The sequence below is a fragment of the Epinephelus moara genome, chromosome 16, assembly GCF_006386435.1.
Source record: "Epinephelus moara isolate mb chromosome 16, YSFRI_EMoa_1.0, whole genome shotgun sequence".
In the NCBI taxonomy this organism is placed as follows: domain Eukaryota; kingdom Metazoa; phylum Chordata; class Actinopteri; order Perciformes; family Serranidae; genus Epinephelus; species Epinephelus moara.
Window position 1 is genome coordinate 30,738,338 of NC_065521.1, and position 21,119 is coordinate 30,759,456.

Genomic DNA, 21,119 nt, shown 5'->3' on the forward strand with positions numbered 1-21,119 from the left:
CACTAACACCTACATTTACCAGGACTGGACAGCTTTTGTGCTTTCTTTAAAACATTACAGCAGCATCACATAACACTCCAGTTTCTGACATTTCAGATTGAAGCAGTGGACATATGAAAAAACAAAAAAATCACCTGCTGCTCTCATGTTTCTGATACATCCGGTATCTGTGTCTCTGTACTACTGTTTGTATTGTGGATATTTAACTCTCCGACTTTGTACAACAGCTCTCCAGCTCTGCTACAGGTTATCAAGTCTGTTACAAACAGTCTTTACTGAACGATCAATCCAATGGGAAGCAGATGTGTCAGTCGTATATAATAACCACTTACTGCAGTGCAGAGTATTGATCTCTGTCAGCAGTGATGGTGTTGTATTATTCCGAGTTCTGCACCTATGGTCTCTACTGAGCATTGTGCAGCGAGAGGATTTATCATAATGATGCTGCATGCACTGACTGTGAAGTGAGAGGTTTGGATTATATCGCTCCGTCCTGCCCTCAATCTTAACTTTCCCTCTGCTTTGATCAAAGATATAACACCACAACAAGTGTGTGCTGCATCTCTCCTGCAGAAGTCACTGAAGGATACTGTTTCTTTAGTGCTATGGGATACAACTAAAGTGGATCTTTGTTTTATTTTTTATATAACTTTTGTTTTGTAAAAGAAATGGTTATCAGATTACTAACTGCACCATCTGCTGGCTGAAAGGAAAACAAAATTTGGATTTTCCAAGGAATTCCGCACAGGTAAAGACGCATGTAGGTGGTGTAGTGGTAGTTGATGAGGTGATGTGGGTACTACTGGGTATATAGCTAGGTTATCATTGAGAAAGTGGGTATACACGCATATATTTCAATGGCTTTTAGGCTGATAGATGAATTTACTGTAAACAGACAGAAAAAAGGTGAGTATAGCTGCATTTACCCTCCACTACACCACTTTGCAGTGTGGAGTATCCATGATGCTCTGATAATCTGTTAAGTGCCATACTACAATTTAAAAGAAATAATGTATCAAGGTGTGTATGCAATGCAATGCACATACAGTATATGTATTCTATCTATTCTTGTCTTTTTTTTATCATATTCACCACATAGTGTTTTTCTTTCCCACCATTTGAAAAAAACATCTTGAAGATGGCACTACATTTGGTGCTTTTGTGCTATGAAGTCAGAACAACTTGGTTAAAACGGTGTCTTTGTGAAAGGAAATACAGGTCAGGAGGTTTCTATTTTTGTCAAATCAAAGCTCTATTCAATAAGTTAATCAGTCATTAAGGCCTTTGTTGTCTAGACGAAGTTATTTCTGGGATGTGCATCTCTCACTTCACATATCATTCACAAAAATGCATTGGTCTCTGATAAAAAAAAAACCTTCATGTAGAGACCACTCTGTATTACAAGGCAGTTTCACCGATGTTTTGGTGGCTTTGTGTGTTTAATAAAATCTAGGTTAAATTAAATACAGATTGTCCAACCATTTATTTAGTTTACAGTCTTCTACATTATTAATGTGCGCCTACACATTTCTGCTTATTTACAATGCAAAGAGTTTTTTGTTATGTAGGGGTCTAGTTATGCCTTTTATTCCACTCTCAGTAAATTTAAATGTAGAATACTGTATGTAGCCTGCAGGAATCCACACAATGTTAAACCAGTAATGTGTGCAAGCTGTTATAATTACCTTGATAGAAGGCTTCTTGGTGGAAAAGCCTCTGTACCAACCTAAAGAAAGAGCAAAGTGCACATCAGAAAACCACTCTATCTCACAGTGAAACACAGTTTTGTATACAGTATGTGTCATGACACCATTTTGCAGTGGAACTTGATAACATGGTAGCCTTCTGAAGAAGTTGAAGGTCAAGTGTGCTAGCCTTGTTTTTAAAAACAACTCAAATTAGTTTGTAGTTGAAATGTCAATATGAATATATCCCCTACTGTTATAACTTTGCTTTTATCACAATGGCTATCATACCTCTTTTGAAGTTTATTCATGTTTACCTGCTAAGCCTAATAGCTAACAATGTTGTTTTTACGCACCGTGTATAAACTTAGCTAACTGTGCATTAAACTTGCGCTAGCTTCGACTAGCCTAGCCTAGCCTAGCCTAACCTAGCCAAGCTTAGTCTAGCCTAGCCTAGCTTAGCAATGCTACGGCAGGTCCACTTTTTCTTTATGATAGTTTCAACAAAATAATAAAAATATGCCTGCCTGTCCTTTTAAGCAAAACTTACTGTTTTAACTGATGCCGTGAATACTTCGTGGTCAGTCACTTTATTAGCCATTAAATAGTAAACACATCTGTAGAAGCAGTTCCGTTAGCCGCGGTTCCGTTTGCTAGCAGCTAGCTCGGTTATGTCACTGAACCAGTATGATGGATAATAATAAAGTTAGTGGCTTTTTAGACACCACTGGCTGTACGGGGGAAAAATAATATGATTATATTAGAGTAAATGTGGCATAAAATGAGTATGATAGGATTCGTGTTGGTTATCAACGTTTAGAGTTTGTTTAAGACCTCCATTGATTCATCCTGAAGCAACACCATAAACTGCAAAGAGCACTGTAACCAGGATTTGAGAAATAGGACTACTGTGGGCTTGAGTCAAGGTCCCTACAACCACCTCACCCAAAATCTGAAAAAGAAATTCCCATTATTTGGATTTTTCATTATTTATTTATCAAGTTAGCTTCAGTGATCTTTTCTCTGATTTTTGTTTAAAGGAGCAGTGTGTATGTTTTAATAGCATCTAGCAGTGAGGATTGCAGACTGCAACCAGCTGAAACTTCTCCCGTGCGCCAGGGGTGAACTCCTGGTTAGGATTCCTGCAGGTGTTCAGCATTCGGGAGGTTTCTACTAGGAGCCGAATTATCCACAGAGGTCTCTTCCTCTCCGGAATAAATGGACCGGGTGATTAAACCGGTAAAAACACTGAAGAAAGCAGTTTTACCTTAAAAATCTTTTCTTTTTTTTTCTCTCTGACGCGTTTTGGCTTGTATCAGATGGGCTGCTAGCCCAGCACCTGCTACTGTGTGCACACCTTTTTTCTGAACATTCAGGATGTTTTCACCAGGAGCTGAATTATCCACAGAGGTCTCTTCCTCTCCAAAACCAGCAGCCCTCAGTGATTTACACCAGTAAAAACACTGAATAAAGCAGTTTCACCTTAAAAAATCTGTGTTGTTTAGACGCTGCTTGTCACAGACGGGCCTCAAACTAAAGTTCTGGTGGAGAAATACTGAATTGTTTATTCATTTATCTGACCTAAACGTAGTCGCATTTAAACACTAACTAAATTCCCAGACCAAATTCCTAGAGGCACATAGGCCCTGAAGGAAAAGGACCACCACCCTGCTGTAAAAACCTGCTACTATTAACAATCAAAATAATTGTGCCTCTGTTAATCACATTGCAGTGCCAAAGGAGAGCTTTTACCTTCACTCTTCTCCAGGATCTGTACAGTTTCCCCAATCTCCAGGACCAGGGCCTGACATATTGATGACCGGAAGTTGCAGATCACTGTGCAGAAAAAGAGAAAACAATCATGAGACGACAGTGTTGAGAAATATTCAACCTTATAGTAGGTGAGTGTCAAGAGATATTACATTAAGGATAAAATCCATGCTTGGTTTCATCAGTGCTGTGACCTCTGATTAAGCAAGGTGCCTCCCCTACACTGTTGTGTCTCCACACAGCATGTGCTTTGGGGTTGTAGCTGGGCTTTTAATAAGCTGTTTAATGCAAACATCTAAACACAGTGTCACACAGGAACCACTGCTTAGCAAACTGTAAACAAGCTCCCACCCTAAAGTGGGTAGTCATTTTAATAGGCAATTAATTCTTAAGCGGCCTGATTTTTGTGCAGTGTTAAGTTAATTGAACTGTCTCCCAAAATAGAGCCCACACAAAGTGCTAAGTAGTAAACGCTGCTTTATCATAAGTCGGTATTAGCATAAATCTTCAACGCCACCTGCTTTTGCAGCATCGTGCAATCCTTGACCACACACAGAAACATCTTGTGACTTAAACATTTAATAAGACTGTGATTATTCCATATGCCACAGCGAAGGCCTTCATAATCGGATGGCCTCTGGAGTCTGTTTTTTATCTGTGCATCTATGTAAGATACAGAATACAAGACAAATTTGTTTAATAATGTCAGGACTCCACTGATGATTTTAAAAACCTACAAATGGTGGCCCTTCAAGGAGAGTTTGGTGTGAATCATTATGCTAATGAACTAGCCAGGGGACCCAGTGAGGGGGAGGAAGAGGAGGAGGGGCTTGGGCTCGGCTCCGTTGCCTGTTTGAGGGTAACGAGTGCTCAGTTCCTGTGCTCGGGTAACTATGGCAACAGATCATCCACAAACTGGAGGGCTTTCTTCACTGTAACTGCTGCGGGGATCTGGGCATTTTAAAATGGCAAAGCTTATGGATGCTGCATGGCACTGGAGTTCAAGTCAAGCGTATTGGGCACGTATTAGAGTCAGAGAGATGGATAGACTTAAAGAGCCTCCTTGTCACCTTTTTTCAGTCTGCCTCGGGCCCTTTTCCAGCCAGGGCTAAGTATTTCCTATTTGAGAGTGCTATTCTTTAATGGCCTCTATTTCATTTGAATTGCAAAACCGGCACTCACACCATTTGAAAACTCTTTAGCGGAGGCCACGTCAGAACAAGATGAGCTTGTCATGTTCGAGAGAGACGGGCGCATCAAGCAGGCTCATATTTTCATAGTCCACCCTCACAAAACCTCCAAGCTGTGTAAACACTCTTTCATTGTGCCTAAAAGCTTCGGAGCATTAGCATATCCACAAAACATAACCAACAAAAATTCATCTTTATACTCCAACATGTTGAACGTAGGATGTTGGAAGGACTGACGGGACAGGCAGTGGAAAATGTTGGCAAAAGCAAACATCTCTACTGAGCAACGGTATATCAGTCCAGACTGTCCCTCTATTTAGTTGCATTCATAGTCCACATGGCATCTTATGGCCACTATTGTGTAACCAATAACTCAGTGGTGGGAATTATGGGGCTTGTGCACAAGAGGAGACTCCTGCTGTGCCCCACTTTCCTCTCATCTTGTCACACCTTCACTTTTCTATGTATGACAAATACATAGGCCTACTCATTCATTACTTAAACACCACCTGCATTCATTCACTTATTTTATTCACTTTTTTAAAGAAACAGATTACCTCAAATATTTAAATACATTTTCTTTCTCTTACCTGTAGTGCTATTTATCATCTAGATCGTTTTGATGTGAGTTACAGGGTGTTGGAGATATTGACCATAGAGATGTCTGCCTTCTCTTGAATATAATGGAACTACATGGCGCCCAGCTTGTGGTGCTCAAAGTGCCCCAAAAAACTCAACAGCAATGTCTCTGACCCATGTTCTCAAGATAATCCACAGACCTTGCTGTGAGCAGTTTCATGTAGGGACTATTTTCTGTCTACCAAACTACACCCGCCAACTGTATCACCACACAGAAGGAAGGGTGCATCTACTGCTAGCTCACCTAGCACCACTGAGCTAGCTAATGTTACAGCTTAGCAGAGGAGGACTCCATTAATATTTAGATCTCACGCTGTCACGAGCACAAGCCTCTCGTCCATGAGTAAAATCACCTACTCTAGCTGATCACTGTAGGGGAGGGGGCTTTGATTTTCCCTAACCAATCACTAGAGATCCAGGTATCCACCTGAATCCAACGTTTTAAATCCACTGATGTGTAGCGATGCCGAAATACCTGTTTTGCCTGGGTTTTTAAGAGTAGAGTGGAGCAAAATGAAACAAACTACAATGTCAGGCTGTACTGAGATGATGGCTCTGGCGCACCTCTTGACAAAGCTTGACAATGGTGTTAGTTCTGTTCATAGTGCTGAGTTGCTAATTGTTAGCTCCCTGCGGTGCTTGTTGGTAATTTTTTATTTAAACAGCTGTTTATTGTCATGATGCCAGACGAACCATTCAACTTGAACTCAGTGGAGTGGGTGGATTCAAAGGTCTGGACCCAGGAAACCGTGATACGGTTGGCAGGTTTAGTTCAGTATAAAGAAAACTGCTCACAACAAGGTCTGTGGATTATCTTGAGTAAGCGGGTTGTACTTTTTTGGAAAGAGACACTGCTGTTGAGTTTTTCAAATGTATTTTTTTTGGCACTTTGAGCACCACAAGCTGAGTGCCATCTAGTTCCATTATAATCAAGAGAAGGCAGATATCTCCAACACTTGGCAACTCAAACCAAAACAATCTAGACTAATAAATAGCACTACATGTAAGAGGAAAATATGTATTTTTGCTGCCCCTTTAAGGGAGTCATATGCATTGAGCTCTCTTCTACTGGGGCAAGTTTTCTTTGTAAAGAACAAAATAGCCACATGTTAATCTTCCACCTGGTCTAAGATAGTAAAGTAGTTCAAGTTTTTCCTATTTTAAGAATGTTTTATTTATTTGGGGGTTTGTAGGTTGAATCCAATCCTTGTTTGAGAACATTTCAGTATGAAGTAAAAGTGAAAACTAAATATAAACTCCACAAAATAAAAATCCACAGGCTCCATAGGGGGGGGCACTCAGTTTGGGGCCTTGAGTTGTCAGAAGTCGTATTCCCCCCACTATGACACCACGGGGTACAACATTTGAATTCATCAAGAGAAGCTACGGCTCTTACAGTAGTGATAGAAAAAGTTCCCCCTGAAAGCGGCAACCTTACAACAACACGATGGGGACTGGATTTAGTTGAGTAATCTGGTCGTGACTTTCAGTTGCAGTTAAAGGGAAGGGAAAATGTTGATGGCAGCAAAGAGATGCAAAGTTTTTCCAGAAATAATTATCGAGCAACAGTGAATAATGCTTCCAAAAACTGTAGAAATGGTGATTTTCAAAAGAAATAAATTGGGTTGAGAATAGATAAAAGAACTACACAGGATTAAATCTTTACTATGTCTTGTCAACACGCAAAGTATAAACTCAAAACACAAAATATTCCCTATTTCCTGCTTTGACTGAAAGGTTTTAACAGCGTGAAAATGTCTCCTATGAATCCATTTTTTTGTGTGTGTGTTGGCGTGAAGTGAGAACAGAAGCTGGAGACGCTTTTCCATCACAGCACCTCATAACCACCACCACCAGCTCCTGTAGGACAAAAGTAGCAATAGTCCTGGATTTAATTACGCACACATTACGACAATGAAGCCATGACGTTTACATCATCTATGGTATCACTTGGGTCACCTGATACTGAGAATCATAGGAGGGAAATCACCCAGTGAGTATCAAGCATCATGGTTTAAAATAAATATTAGATTTAGGAGACAGGAGACAAACTTGTTCACAATTGTAAAATAAGTTTTGAAGCCACTGAAGCAGCTTCAGTGAGAATTAATGACGCTCTTCCTCTGTTGTGTCTTTATTTTCTGACTCGCTGCTCTTCACCGGTGGTGCTGCCACCCAAAGCCCAATTTTTTAAATAGGAAGGCTACGAGTAAAAAGCTCCACCTCACCTTGTGTTGCGGTGTAAAAATGTGGCAATTCAGAGCTCTCCAATGTGTTAGAGAGTTGTAGTACCACAAACATTGCGTCTGCATTTGTCTTGGGTGACAGGCACACACTCGCATCACATAAGCAAACTGTAATTTAGAGTTTTGGTTGTCTTTAGGTCATGTTAATGTGTGTTTGCTGTCTGTAGTGTTTTCTGCTCTGACACCACAACCACTGAGAAAATACACATGTATATGTCCAGACTAAGGCTAGGCAATATTTCGATATTATATCAATATTATGATAACAAGCTGGATTTCATCTCAGATTTTGGGTACTGTAATATCTTAAATGTTGTCTTTTCCTGGTTTTAAAGGCTGCATTACAGTGAAGTGTAATTTTCTGAACTTACTAGACTGCTCTAGCTGTTCTTTTATTTCACCTTTATCCGCTTTCTCATTAAATCCACGTTTCTTATGAGTATTTATCAAAAATCTCATTGTGTAAATATTTAGTTAACAATACTACTACAATATTGTTTCAATTTTTATATCGAGGTATTTGGTCAAAAATACTGTGATAAATGATTTTCTCCATGTCACCCAGCCCTTGTCAAGAGAGAATTTGTTCAGTATACATACTCTGTACAAAGTCAGTCTCAGGTACATGAGATACTCTGTGTTTGAGGGTGACCTTTGACCAATTTCCCTTGTCTATCCTTTACATACCTGTTTCCTGTCTTTCTCTGTCATTTTTATAGTCAAGCCAAATCCAATATGTAAGATATTGTTCATTAAAAAACATGTATTGTTCTTTAACAACTGGTGAAGTGAGACATCTTCCAGTGTAAATATTATTACATGCTGCCATGTCTTGAAAAATGTTTTCCCTCTATATGTAATATAGTGAAGCTTAAAACACAGCGTGCGTGGCCTGATGATGACCTTGTATTAGAATCAGTGAGACACACAGAGTACCTCACTGTACAACGGCCCTCAGGGGAGAAATATTCTGCAGAGAGATGGGAGATGTCATCAAAAACCTGCCAGTACAACAGTAAACACTATTATGGATTTTAAATTGTCTGATTTTTTTTCAAAACAACTGCTAATGGCACCAGTGTGCTGAGAAGCATTTTATTAAAGAGGACACTGTGCTGTTCTAGACTGCAGCAATGGAATAAACTTATTTTTGGGGAGTTTCTTTCATTCTTTTAGCTGCAGTCTCAATCATAACTAGTGACAAGTGAAGCTGAACTGCTTTCTGAGTGGATCCTTAAAGCATTCCAGTAATGCAATGTGAATATGCAGACCGTGAAGGTCCTGCTCGAGTAGTCCTGTCCCAGATCCAGCTAAGTTAAAAATTACACAACGGTCTTTGGGCTTCGCCCACTGAGTCATGTTGTTCAGCACGACTTGAATGCACACTCACTTACTCAGACACTTTACTGTGCTGAAGTCTTGGTAACCTAGGGATATCTGCCACAGAGGCAGAGGAGCGTTTCACCATATCTGATCCCAAATCAGTGTCACAGAAATCAAGGCATGTTAATCAGCTGCAGGAGTCTGTGATGACATTATCATGTACATCACACATACAACAGTAAGTATATTTAGTGCTGATGTGCAGTTAATGTACAGGAAACCACAGAACTAATATATATTGTGATCATGATAAAGCCAAGAAGTGCTCACCAAAATGAAGCAGAGCAACTTTCCACTAAAATCAAAGCTAAAACCCATGAAGAAATGCTACTTTGGGCTACTTTAATCTCTCTAATCCGCTCTCAGTCGAACATCAGCTCTGTCTTTTGTTCTGTCGTGAACACGTTTGATCCTCGAGCTGTCCATTTCAGATAATGGTGGCCTAGCCTGCTTGATTATTTCATGTACTGCTACAGTAGTTTGTGTCTGAGCCGTGTCCATGTGGCCTCAGATAAAGCCAGCTGATTCATTTCACTCTCTCTCTGTGGGCAGGTACTGACTTTCAGTCGGAGCCCTCTCCAACAAAAGTGTAAAGATTTTTTTTGCAATATTGCTGCTTATGTGAGAAAAAAACATCAGTGACTCATGCAAGAAAGAGAAATTTCACAAAGACTGGCCTGGGGATTGATTTAATGGTGATAATTTTGAAAATCTACTGAAATTTATGACAAGAAATCCCAAATATTTACAACCTACGACGTCACAAGTCGCTTATATTTTTGTTTTATATCACTAATGAGCATTTATATTTGACATTTTACAGACTAATTATTAAACAAGGAACAGAACAAGCAATTATAGATTAATTGGTGATTAAAATAATTATCAGTTGCAGTTCCAGAGTGGAAAGAGCTGGGCAACACCACCGGTACATTCACTCCAGGCTTTTGCTGCCACTCCACAAGTGATTTACAAACCAATATTACTTCCTGCATAAACAAACAGAATAATGAATAGGCAGCGATTCTAAGAAAGGCATTAACGTTTCATGAGGTGGTCTCCAACTGTTTCCTGTTTAGACGGAATCCATTAAGATAGCATGGGAGGAAAGAAAGAGAGGCCTGGCTGGCTGCTGACGGACCACAGTTTTAAATCGGTGTGAGAGACAATTTAGAGGCAAAATAAGAGACAAAATAAAGCAAATAAGACGGAGAAGTGTGCAAAATGGTGCCACTAATAATACCACAGCTGAGAGGAGATGATAAGAGGCTGTGTAAGGGCCGGTTAACGTAGCAGCGTGGGCTTCATCTTCAATGATGCTGGAGGAATATTGAGCCTAGCATGTCCACACGTTATCTGAGGCGAAGGGGGGAATTGTACCAGAGTAATGTGGGCTGCTTTTTTACAAGGTACAGTGTGTACTGTGTAGGTACACAGCCTCTCTGCTGCTTCCCCGCATTTCAGCACCGTGGACAGCGTCATCCTCACATTTCAGCACCATGGACGGCGCCAGGTCACTCCGCACTGACTGACTGATGCGGAGGCTGCGCCGAACTGTTGCTTCCCCACACTGTCAAACCCCCCCTCGGTGTATCTGCGCCTGAGAAACACCTGCAGTGACTCTGTGATGGATTCATGGAGGCGCTGGATGAAAAATACCAGCCCCTGAATGCGATAAGATTACAGTACAGCCAATTTAAGGAAGCAATAATATGGTGGATTTCCATTGGGGGCTCTCATCCTGCAGTCTTTAACGTAATACCTCCAAACAAAGTGTGTATGTGTGGGCGTGTGTATATATATATGTGTGTGGGGGTATCATGTGCAAGGCTGCAAGACAGAAGCTGTAGAGCATCTGGACATGACTCATTCCCCCAATGGAAAGCTTCTATAGGATAATCAGACGCTGTAAACACTATTTGCATAACAGCGGGGTTCAGCAGTGGGATACTATGAGGCTCTTTTTGCCCCTCTTGAGCATGCAGCTTGCTTTGACGTTTGCTTTTTTGTCATAAAAGGCCAAGCTGAGTGGAAATGCTGATCTCGCAGTGCACTTTCACCTCTCCCCCGGGGTCAAAGTGCACACATGCAGGGATGAGCAGTGGTACAGTGCAGTGGCTGTCTATGCAGCAGCAGCAGCAGCAGCAGCATTAGGGCAGTTTCTATCCACAGGTATACTCCAGCTTCACTCCAGCCTACACCTGTTGGAGGGACGCAGTCACGATGCCCCCTCGTGGTTTCAGCACGAATCGCCTTTTTTCTTTCTCCTCCTCTCCCATCTCCCCTCCTCCAGATATGCCCATATGAAGAAAAGGCAAAAATGCCACACTGACGCATTTTTTTTAATTATTATTATTATTTCTTACAAAACCACACAAGTGAAGAGCAGGAGCCTGATTTAAAGCACCGCCTGCGGTTGTGTACAGACTGCGATAGCATCTTTAAGGTGGTGGGTTGTAGGCTGTATCATCCCACGCAATTTCCCTTTCTATGCAGTCACTGTCCGCGTATATCAGCCATTAGAAGTGTATGTGTTTTTCATTGGGTGTGTAATGGGTATAATAACAAGGGGGGAAAAAGGGCTGCATATGCGGGGTGTCGATGAGCAGAAATTGGGTGTTTCTCGTGCTAAAATTACCATCACAACGCTGCCTGATTAAAGTCAATATAAAAAGCTAGAAAGCAAAGGTTAATTAATGAACAATAAAAGGCTGTGATTGACTCACCAACTCCGATTTTCTCCTCCTCTGTAGGTATCCACATATTTGGTTATTTTCCCTCCGGTAGAGCAAGCCACATTATGTCGATATCGTGAGATGATGCTGCTGAAAAATGAGCGCTGAAGGCTACAGATTCTCCTGGCTGCTCATACACGGGACTACATGTCTCGACCGGAATCAGTATCCTGGCGTTTGTGCGTCTGTGTGTGTGCAGGGGGGGAGGAAGGACCATCAAAGCCTCGATATCTCCGCTCTATTATGTCCCGGCGTGTGTCTCCAGTCTGATGCAGTCGCCGTGTCCACCTAATGTAACGCACACACACACACACACACACACACACACAGACACACACACACACACGTAAGCATGCACGCACGCTCGCACGCACACACACGGTGAGCGGTTTTCTGCTCTCCACAACAAGGTGTTATTGCAGCCGCATTTCAAGTGGAGCGCAGATATTTCTTTTTCCTCGAGGGTTATTTATTTAATTTCTTTGTTTTTCTTTTTTCCTCTCTTCTCCTCTCTTTTTATTTATTTATTAATTTATTTTTTTTATCCCCCAGCCAATCGCGCGCAACTCCAGCTGATCCACAATAGGCTGCTCAGCCAGCGTGAACGGGCTGAATCGGTCGGTAATTAGGAGGTAATAGGTCGCGATATCATTCCGCGGTCCGAGCTGTCTAGCTGCTGCAAGAAAACACTGAGAAACCTGCAATATACCATAAGCTGCGCCATCTTCATGGTCGTCACATGACTCGTTTTGTCAACACTGATGTGTCAAGCATTTGCAAATATATGCGCCCTCCCTCCTTCCCTCCTTCCTTCTCTCCCTCTCTGCATCCATCACAAACACAAACTGCATTTTCTCCTGCTACGATGCTGGATGGCAGGCTGCCTTCCCCCCTTTTTTTTTATTGAATGCGATGCTTTGGGGGCCATAAAGTAGCTCCCGGTGTTACGGATCAGGCCAGACCATGTGGGGAAGCACCTCCTGGTTGAGTCATTTCAAAGAAACAGACCCACTACCGGCGATGCTTTGTCATAGTGCAGTCATGCTCCCACACAGATGAGATGTAACTAACTCCTAAAGGCCAATTTCCTCCTTGGATTTCACTGAGAGGTTTGACGAACTGGATTTCCCATCAGATCTATATAACACAACTGTTGGCTGATTTATAGATGCCAGTGATGGAATCTTAAAGTCTGTCTTCATGTATTTAACTTCATGTCATAGATTCATGAGCTGTAAACCACAGGTGTTCCAGCACATCTATACACATTTATGGTGACTGAAACAAAATCCAGGAAATAATTAAGTTGGTCATCATAAATTCTGCTAGAATAGCACTAAATGGGTTACTCCTCTGCCATTTTTGGAGTATATTGGAGCTAAATGAGTGGCTCAGTTCACTTTCTCAGCCAGAGTCTATCTGCTGGCCAAACAGTAGCATACCAAGCACGATTTTTGTAGTTAAAGCTCCAGTGTGTAGGATTTAGGAGGATATATTGGCAGAAATGGAATATAAGTATGTTTTATTTAGTGCTGGTATTAATTATAGAGGCAATTTTCTGAAACACATTTTGAGTCTAGACAGTTAAGTTTATTCCCAGATGAATTTCTTGGTAATACATGCACCATTGAAAGGTGCGGTGTGTTGGATTTAGGGGGATACATTGGCAGAGATGATATGCAGTTTATTATATTTATATTCATGTATTTGAATGAATTCAAATACACAGGATGAGGAGTTTTTCTTTTTTACCTGTTAAACTTATTTATTGTTTATTATTTATTATTGTGAGGATTGGATGGTTGAATGTATGGAAGCTATGTTTTGTAACTGTCAGTGCCTTATAGGAGTAGCACTCCTAATTGTCGACAATAAAAGGCATTCTGATTCTGATGCTAATAAGTATGTTTTCTTTGGTGTATAATCATTGTTACCTTAGAATGAGCTGTTTATATCTACATAGGGAGTGGGTCCTCATTTACAGAGATCACCATGTTGCACCACCATGTTTCTACAGAAGCCCAGAGCAAACAAACCAAACACTGGCTCTAGAATAATGGTTTCGTGCCAGCTATCATTTTCAATAGCCCCTCTGTGATGAGCAGAGTCTGAAAAACACTGATTATTAAAATGTGAAACTGCATTATTCAGTGTTTTTACCAGTTTAATTTACCAGGTCTGTTTCTTTTACAGAGGAAGAGACCTCTGAGGATAACTCAGCTCCCAGTAAAAACCTCCTGGATGTCTGGATCTTAAGTTATCGGGGAAAGAAGGTAAGCACACATTAGCTGGGCCTCGCAGCGCACACTGACTTGTAATGTAAAACTGCTTTACTTACTGTTTCTTCTGGTTTAAGTTATCTGCTACATTTGTTTTGGAGAAGAAGACACCTAATTTGGCTCCTGGTTAAAACCTCCTGAACAATAAACACTGAAGGAGTTCTTACCAGGAGAACTTTCAGCTGGTTGCAATTTGCAATCCTCACCACTAGATGGCACTAAATCCCCCTAAATCTTACACGCTAGGACGACACAGACAGGATTTTGGGTGGGAATTACACCTCAGGGTGTGAATATGACTTCAGACTTCACTTTGGACTTGAGTTAAGACAAACCTGCGACATTGTCCAACAGTATTAGGTGCGTAATCTTCTTCCATATTTTGAGCATAATGTGTAGATTCAACTGAATTCATATTAAGTTGTGAGTTCAGTACCTGGAACTGAGTAACTGTGTGCTTTAAATACTTTATTTATTCTGTTAGCCACTCACTTATATATTCAGTACATTTTATTTTCATTAGGGCTGGCACGATATTTTCAGCACACGAGTATCATGGACAAAAGAGTTCACGATAACAATATTATCACAATGTCTCTAGAGAATTTGAAAATAATAATAGTAATGCTGTCTATCAAACTTTGTTTACTGCCCATTTTGTGTGTTTTTTTGTTAAATGAATAACACTCAAAATATGAGCTAGGGGACATGGAGAGTGAGTCTGTAACCAACTGTACAAATCATACAATAAGAGCAATTGCACTTGATGAACAGTGAAAAGGTACCCAGATGGCATTGGGGGAGGGAAACAAAGTAAGAACAAAAGAGAAAACAGACATGATTTAACAGGCACTGGATTATTTACATGATATTATCATATATGTATTATTAACATGATATCTATATTTCATTTCTAAATACCACAGTCATCGTCAATACCAGTTTATTGCGACACCCCTAATTTCCACACATGAAAGTCTAAATGCTGTTTCAAAGCCTCCATCCTGCTGCGCACACAGTTCTGGTGGGGAAATAGTATAGTGAAATATTTATGTATTTACTTATTCATCTTTTGATGGCTTAAGTCAGCCCATAAAATGCCCACCATGTGCTCCTAGTTTTGAGGAACAAGTTTGCCTGTAAGCTGATTGATTTGATTTGTAGTGACGTACATGTGACGCAATGACTGTGGTCGAGACTTGTGCACAAAGCACCAGCGCGTGGATTGACTTTATGGCACACCTGTTCCCATGAAGTGACTCACTGCTGTTAGAACAGTCTGTGAGGTAATGATGAACACTATGCACATTACTTTGCTGTGATGCATCAAACCTGTGGAGTTAACAGTCCACGCAAATCCACCAGCATGACCTTCTAATTATTTCCGTATGCCACAAAACATCAAATAAACGCAGCCTTATACGTGCGAACATTCCAGGAACGCCATCTGTTGTTTTGCCTTGACAATGTTCCTCCGTCTCGCAAAGACCTTGATTTAGAACATTTAAACATCAGCATGCTGTGGGAAGAGGACATGCTTTTACGAGATGATGTTTCAAAGCAGATGAATCTACAGTTTTAGTACCAAAATCTTTGTCATACAGTGTTTCATCTATTGCTCAATGCACGTCTGGTCATTTTAGCGCATTAAGTTGTCTTTTCCTATAGACAGGGCCATCGTGAGTAGAAAAATAGAGTGATTTGGTGAATATTGAGCGTCCAGTGAGTTTGATGTAGTGTGGGAGGGAGGGCAGTATTCAGCAGGGTAATTTCTCTCCATCATAGCGGCGCTGTGACTGACTCCCATCTGTCTATTACTTCAAGTGGAACACTGTGGGCGGTGTTCCAATCACATACATAAAGCTGGAGGAGTGTGGGGCGTTTTGTAAGCTAAATATGCATCCCAGCTAATAAACATTTGACAAAAAAAACATGACACAACAAATTATAAGCTTCCACCATGCCTGCTGAAAATGTGCTGGAGTGACACCGCCGCATGCTCGCTAAACCTGGCACAAAGGATTTCAAAATGATGAAGGATTTGAAAACGTGCACTTATCAGTTTTTCTGACAACGTTTTACTCGTTCAGCTTGGAAAGAGTGGTGGCTACATTTAGCTCCTGCTCTGATGCAGCAGCACTGTGAGGATGAGACACTGGTCCACTGCAAACAGGGATTGCCTAATACAGTGAGAGCTGCTATCTGTTTCAACACTCCCAAAGCTAGCAGGCAATAAGAGCCAGCCGAGGAGGTAATAAGAAGCATGTCCTACCAACTCATCCATCACCTGCCTTCACACAAACATTCTTATTTCTTCACACTCCTCGGGATCATACATTTCATGCACCCTGTGCTTCCTGTACAAATAATCACCCTCTGTACACATGGACACACACGTGCCTGTGCAGACACACACACACACACAAGCACTCAATTTAGAAAACACATTTGATCCTTCTTAATTTGGTTCTGGTGACTATTTTAATGTGCTCTATTATTAACTGTGGGGGAGGCCAGAGGAAAATTTAGTGGCAAATCCCTGCATGCACATTTCAACAATCAAGAGACCTGAGAACAACACTTAAAGGGCAATAAAGACTGGATTATTCCCATGCATAATATGTATAGCATAACTAATATATGGTTCAAATATATACCTAAACTCAGTTTTACTGATTCTTAATGCAAATGCACACTCTTAGCTCTATTTCCAGTATAGTTCCTCTCACTTAAAAGTAGCCTGGAAACTGTAATCTCATCACACTGGACATAATATATAAAACTTTCCCGACATTTGTACCTGCATTAAAGGTATACTATGCAGGATTCCCTAAAAGTAATTCAAAAAGTAATCCCTCTTGATCATCACTTGTGACCCACGATAAGTGTGTGACAGTGTATTTATCTGCAGGGACTTTGCCTGTACTTTCTTATTTTGCTATGTTCGGGACGTTTCTGGGCACAGTGCACACATGCCGTTGGGACTTTACAAAAAGGTAGTGACCAGGTGTATGCATCCAAGAGGAAGCTACAGAAATCACGGACACAGCACCAAAAAAAACCCCATAAATATAACGACGTGAACTGCCAAGCAGAAGAAATCTGGGGTTGGCTCTCACCTTTAGTTTTGCTGGCGATATTGTTTACAAACAAGCTGTGTCTGAATTCAGGGGCTGCAGCCTTTAAAGGAAGCGGCCTTCACAGTTGACGTCTGCCACATCCTTTGAAGACCGAACCAGCCAAACCGAACGATCTCCGAAATGGAACGGTCTGGGCTGCGGAGGATTTCGTGGTTGCATCACCAGTTGTTCTTGCCCCAACCTGTTGGCATTCCTGTTACCTAGCAACCAGCTGCACTTGGCGAAAGTAAATTAGTTAGCCCTAAATCATGGACCCAGAGATTGTTATGATGATAGATGATTCACCGTCGGAGACACCGCCCTCTAATATATTTCAGGCTGGAAAAAAAAAAAAAACTTTTTCAGGTAAACCTATTAAATTAAAATTGATTAAGCAGTGTGCTTTAAGCTAACAGTAATGTTAACAACAGTTAACCATTGGCTAGTTAATAGCTGTTAGTCAACTTAATGTATACTTGTCGACGGCGCACAGTGCATCTTGGGATAAGCTGGGCCATGAATGATTCATCTGTTGCATCCTCCAAATTCTGGAAATTTTGCATTTCTCGGCCGCATTTGAAGGATCCTTTGAAATGGGACAGCCTTGGTTGCACCGATGTGACGCAACTGGTCTTCAAATGCAGCATTCGAAGGCTGCAGCCCCTGAATTGAGACACAGCTACAAGCCCCTCTTACACTGCCAGATTTTCGGCGAATGTTGGGCCATTTTGCCGGCAAGCTGCGAGCGTTTAGACACACAGAGCCGGATTGGCGAATTGATCCGAGGTGTCCAATTTTCCGCCTCGTAGGGTAGACATATTGGCGGAACCCTTTTAGTTTAAAAAGACCGAGGCGGCCTTCCGCCACAGGAGGGGCTGTTGATGACTTGTGGGAGGAGCTGTTGATGACGCCGCACGTGCGACCCACTGGCGGTGGATAAACAGGAAACAGCAAGAAACAGAAGAGGCCATTAATCGTCAAATGACGAGAACAGTGAAGGATGGGCCAATTTATGAGAGAATCGCTGAAGGACTGACCATCCGCGGCCTCCCTCTGAGCAATGCTGTTTAAATACACGTAGACCTACGCAATTTGTTAGTTGCTCACGCCCCCCATTGCCCCGAAAAAGGCACTTTCTGTATGAACAAAAGTAGGCAGGCGGCATTTTGCTGCACTCCCCGATTTTGTTTTTATACTGCCAATGCTGAAAGAAGACTGATTGGGCTTTCCTGCAAATTTGCACAATTCCTATTTACAAAGGGCCACAGTAAACGACAATCCCTGCATAGTGTACCTTTAATGTTGAAGCACAGTTTTAACAAAATGAACATATCATAACCTTTATCTAATGAAGTAGATCTGCTTTGCAAAAGAGAGATGAGTACAGCAGGAGTTGAACAGAGATAAGCAGATACAAACGGCATCAGAAACAATCACACATCTCCAAAAAAGGACCAAAATTAAAAATTTAAATTCATCCAACTGGACCAGACTCTCAAGTGTTAAAGTGCTTTGTAATTCATTCCATTTACATAATGCCAAGTACTGGAAGAACCAGTTCAGTATTTACTCGTGCAGAGGGAGCCAGTCCTGTGATCTGGTCTGATGAACAGTAGCTTTCAATTTGAGAGGAGATGTGATACACTGAGGCAGCTATCGTAGGATACATTTACAAACAATAGATATAGTGTGTAATTCTCTTTTTGTTGTGAGTGAGGTGGAATGAGCAGCATGAGAGTACAGGATATCTCCATAGCCAAGCAACGACATAATGGTCGACCAAATGAGAAAAACACAAAGCCATTTTTAATCTTCGGGTTCTGTGCCAGCTGTTCCACATGAGGTTTAAAAACAAGGCTGCTATCTAACTGAATTCTCAAATACCTCAATATCGATACAACATTGAGGTTTTGCAGAGAATGCTGAAGGAATTTAGACATGGCTTGATTTGAAGAGGAGCTGTTTACACACAAGACTTTATCATCTGCATAAAAATAGATTTTACAAGTCTGTCGGAATGATAATAAATGTACATTATAAATAACAATGGACCAAGCACAAGACCTAATGGTACCCCTTTGGTTATAAAGGGGGAGGCTGATATGAGACCATCAGTACAGATCGCCTGTTTTCTGTTAAACCTAAAGGCCCAAATGCACTGAAGGCATCTGATGCATACATTTTGAAGTGCACCTACAGTTTTAAATGGCCAAACACACACCAAAAGTGTTGAGTCTGCTTTGACACCTCTACTCTGAAGTTGGTTCAAAGTTGGAATGCAAATGAGTACCCAGTGATCGAAGCCGATTTTTCTGCAACCGCAGTACCTGTTCAGAAAGAAAAAAACCCAGACAGGTAAGGCTTTTTTCCCCAGAGGACAATGAAAGCCTACTAACTGTTTACTGTTACTATGGCAACAACTGACAGCTGACATTAGCTCCTATGGCTTATCTTAAAACTTTATGAGCAATACTGTTGTAATGCTGCAGTGCTAAATGAAAACAACTACCACTGCCAACAGCTTCAGCGCTACAGATCTTAACTGTTTTGTCGTCGCGTCAAATACTAAAAATAAAAGCTTAAACCCTCGGTAGTTAGATTAACATAACAGGCCCACCCTGTATATTAGACTTGATCTAATAACGGTACTAGTATCAGAAATGCCTCCAATACTGTCTTATGGTGCTTTCACACCTAGAGCTGTCTTGCTTTGGTCTGAATCAGGGACTTATTTTGTTACAAAGTTGTATAATTACCTAGAGTTGGTTCGTGGCAGCATTTACAAGCGGACCAGATAAAATGCCTTGTGTGACAAAGCTGCTCAATTGGTCAGAATTTCCATGTGGGAAAAATCCAGGAAGTAAACAAAACATGAAGAGTACACTTGCAAGATAAATTCTTTGTGACACTTTCTAATGTCACAATGGAGGGACAACTACGCAGGTTGATTTTAGCGCTGGTCATCGCGCTGGTCATCGTGGACTATATTGCTGTCATTGTTCATTTTAGTCAAACCATACAGTTTGAAAACATTAAAGTGTTGTTTTCCAGTTTTGATGCATTGGATGTGCTGAATGTGCATATTAAGGCAGTACAGGAGGAGGTGCACATTAATAATCCTCCAGGACTGTAACATGCTCATGTTTAACCCAAACAATGTGTAATGTGACTGCAGTTGGTTCGATCGGAACACATTCTCGCCACAAACGGACCGCACAAGAGTTTGTTTGTAGCCTGACAGAGACCACCTCTTCAAGAAGATCTCGATCCGGTTGTTTTGGTGCACACCCGAGTGTGCTCCATAGACAATGAATTGGGAAAATTGTAACAAATGAAACTGAGAGCACTCAGGGAAATGTTCTAAGTACATGGGTACATTTCCTGTTTCAGAACTGAGAACACTACGACAGAATAAAGCTCATTTGGGTATAAAAAAGAAAACCTCTCTGTGGGTTCCCAACTGGTCCAGCCTTGGGGTCCAGATCTCTCCTCAGTCATTAGTTCAAGGTCCACACAGTTTAATATATTCAGCGTCATATTTGTGTTTGGCCATATTGTCGAGGTAGCTTGCTGTCTCTGTCACATAGCTGTCCATTCACTCTTCAGCAGGAGATGGCACTTCAAAATAAAATCTCTGTGCTGGAGATCCACTGTGCTTAAAAATAAAGTGTTTTTTACAAACTTGACACATTTGAAAGTCACTGGCAGTGAATGAACCTACGACCCACCAGTTGGGAACCACTGGTCTTTGGAGCAGCTCCAGACTTCATGACATAACAATTTGGTTTCTGGCTTTGAGAGAGAGCAGCTCATTTATTGAGCTCTTCTAGGCAGTGGAAATAATATACTGGAATCCTTAATTTAAGTGGTTTCCCCTTCCTTCTGGAGTTCCTCGCTTGCAGGTGACTCGATACAACGATCAAGTTTGTGTGTTAATCAGACCTTGATATTGGCACCGGTTTCGGCATGCACTGTTGCTTTCTCCCTTTTAAAAGAGCCACAAATGTTTAACACACCTCCGCTCTAACAGCTTTTAAATGTCTACTGCCCGCGAGCATCATTCACACTTCATT

General features: G+C 41.3%; 1 protein-coding gene across 2 annotated transcripts in view; it reads right to left on the minus strand.

Annotated features, from left to right (window-relative positions):
- Positions 1 to 11,931, minus strand: part of LOC126403227 (dedicator of cytokinesis protein 3-like) — a 67,304-nt gene extending 55,373 nt beyond the window's left edge. For both annotated transcript variants that reach the window (XM_050065781.1, XM_050065780.1), the window contains exons 1-3: positions 11,640 to 11,931; positions 3,438 to 3,521; positions 1,686 to 1,726 (exon numbers count right to left, since the gene is read on the minus strand). In XM_050065781.1, coding sequence (XP_049921738.1) covers positions 1,686 to 1,726; positions 3,438 to 3,521; positions 11,640 to 11,676 — 162 coding nt within the window. In that variant the 5' untranslated portion in view covers positions 11,677 to 11,931. The remainder of the gene's footprint in view (positions 1 to 1,685; positions 1,727 to 3,437; positions 3,522 to 11,639) is intronic.
- Between the last annotated feature and the right edge of the window lie 9,188 nt (positions 11,932 to 21,119).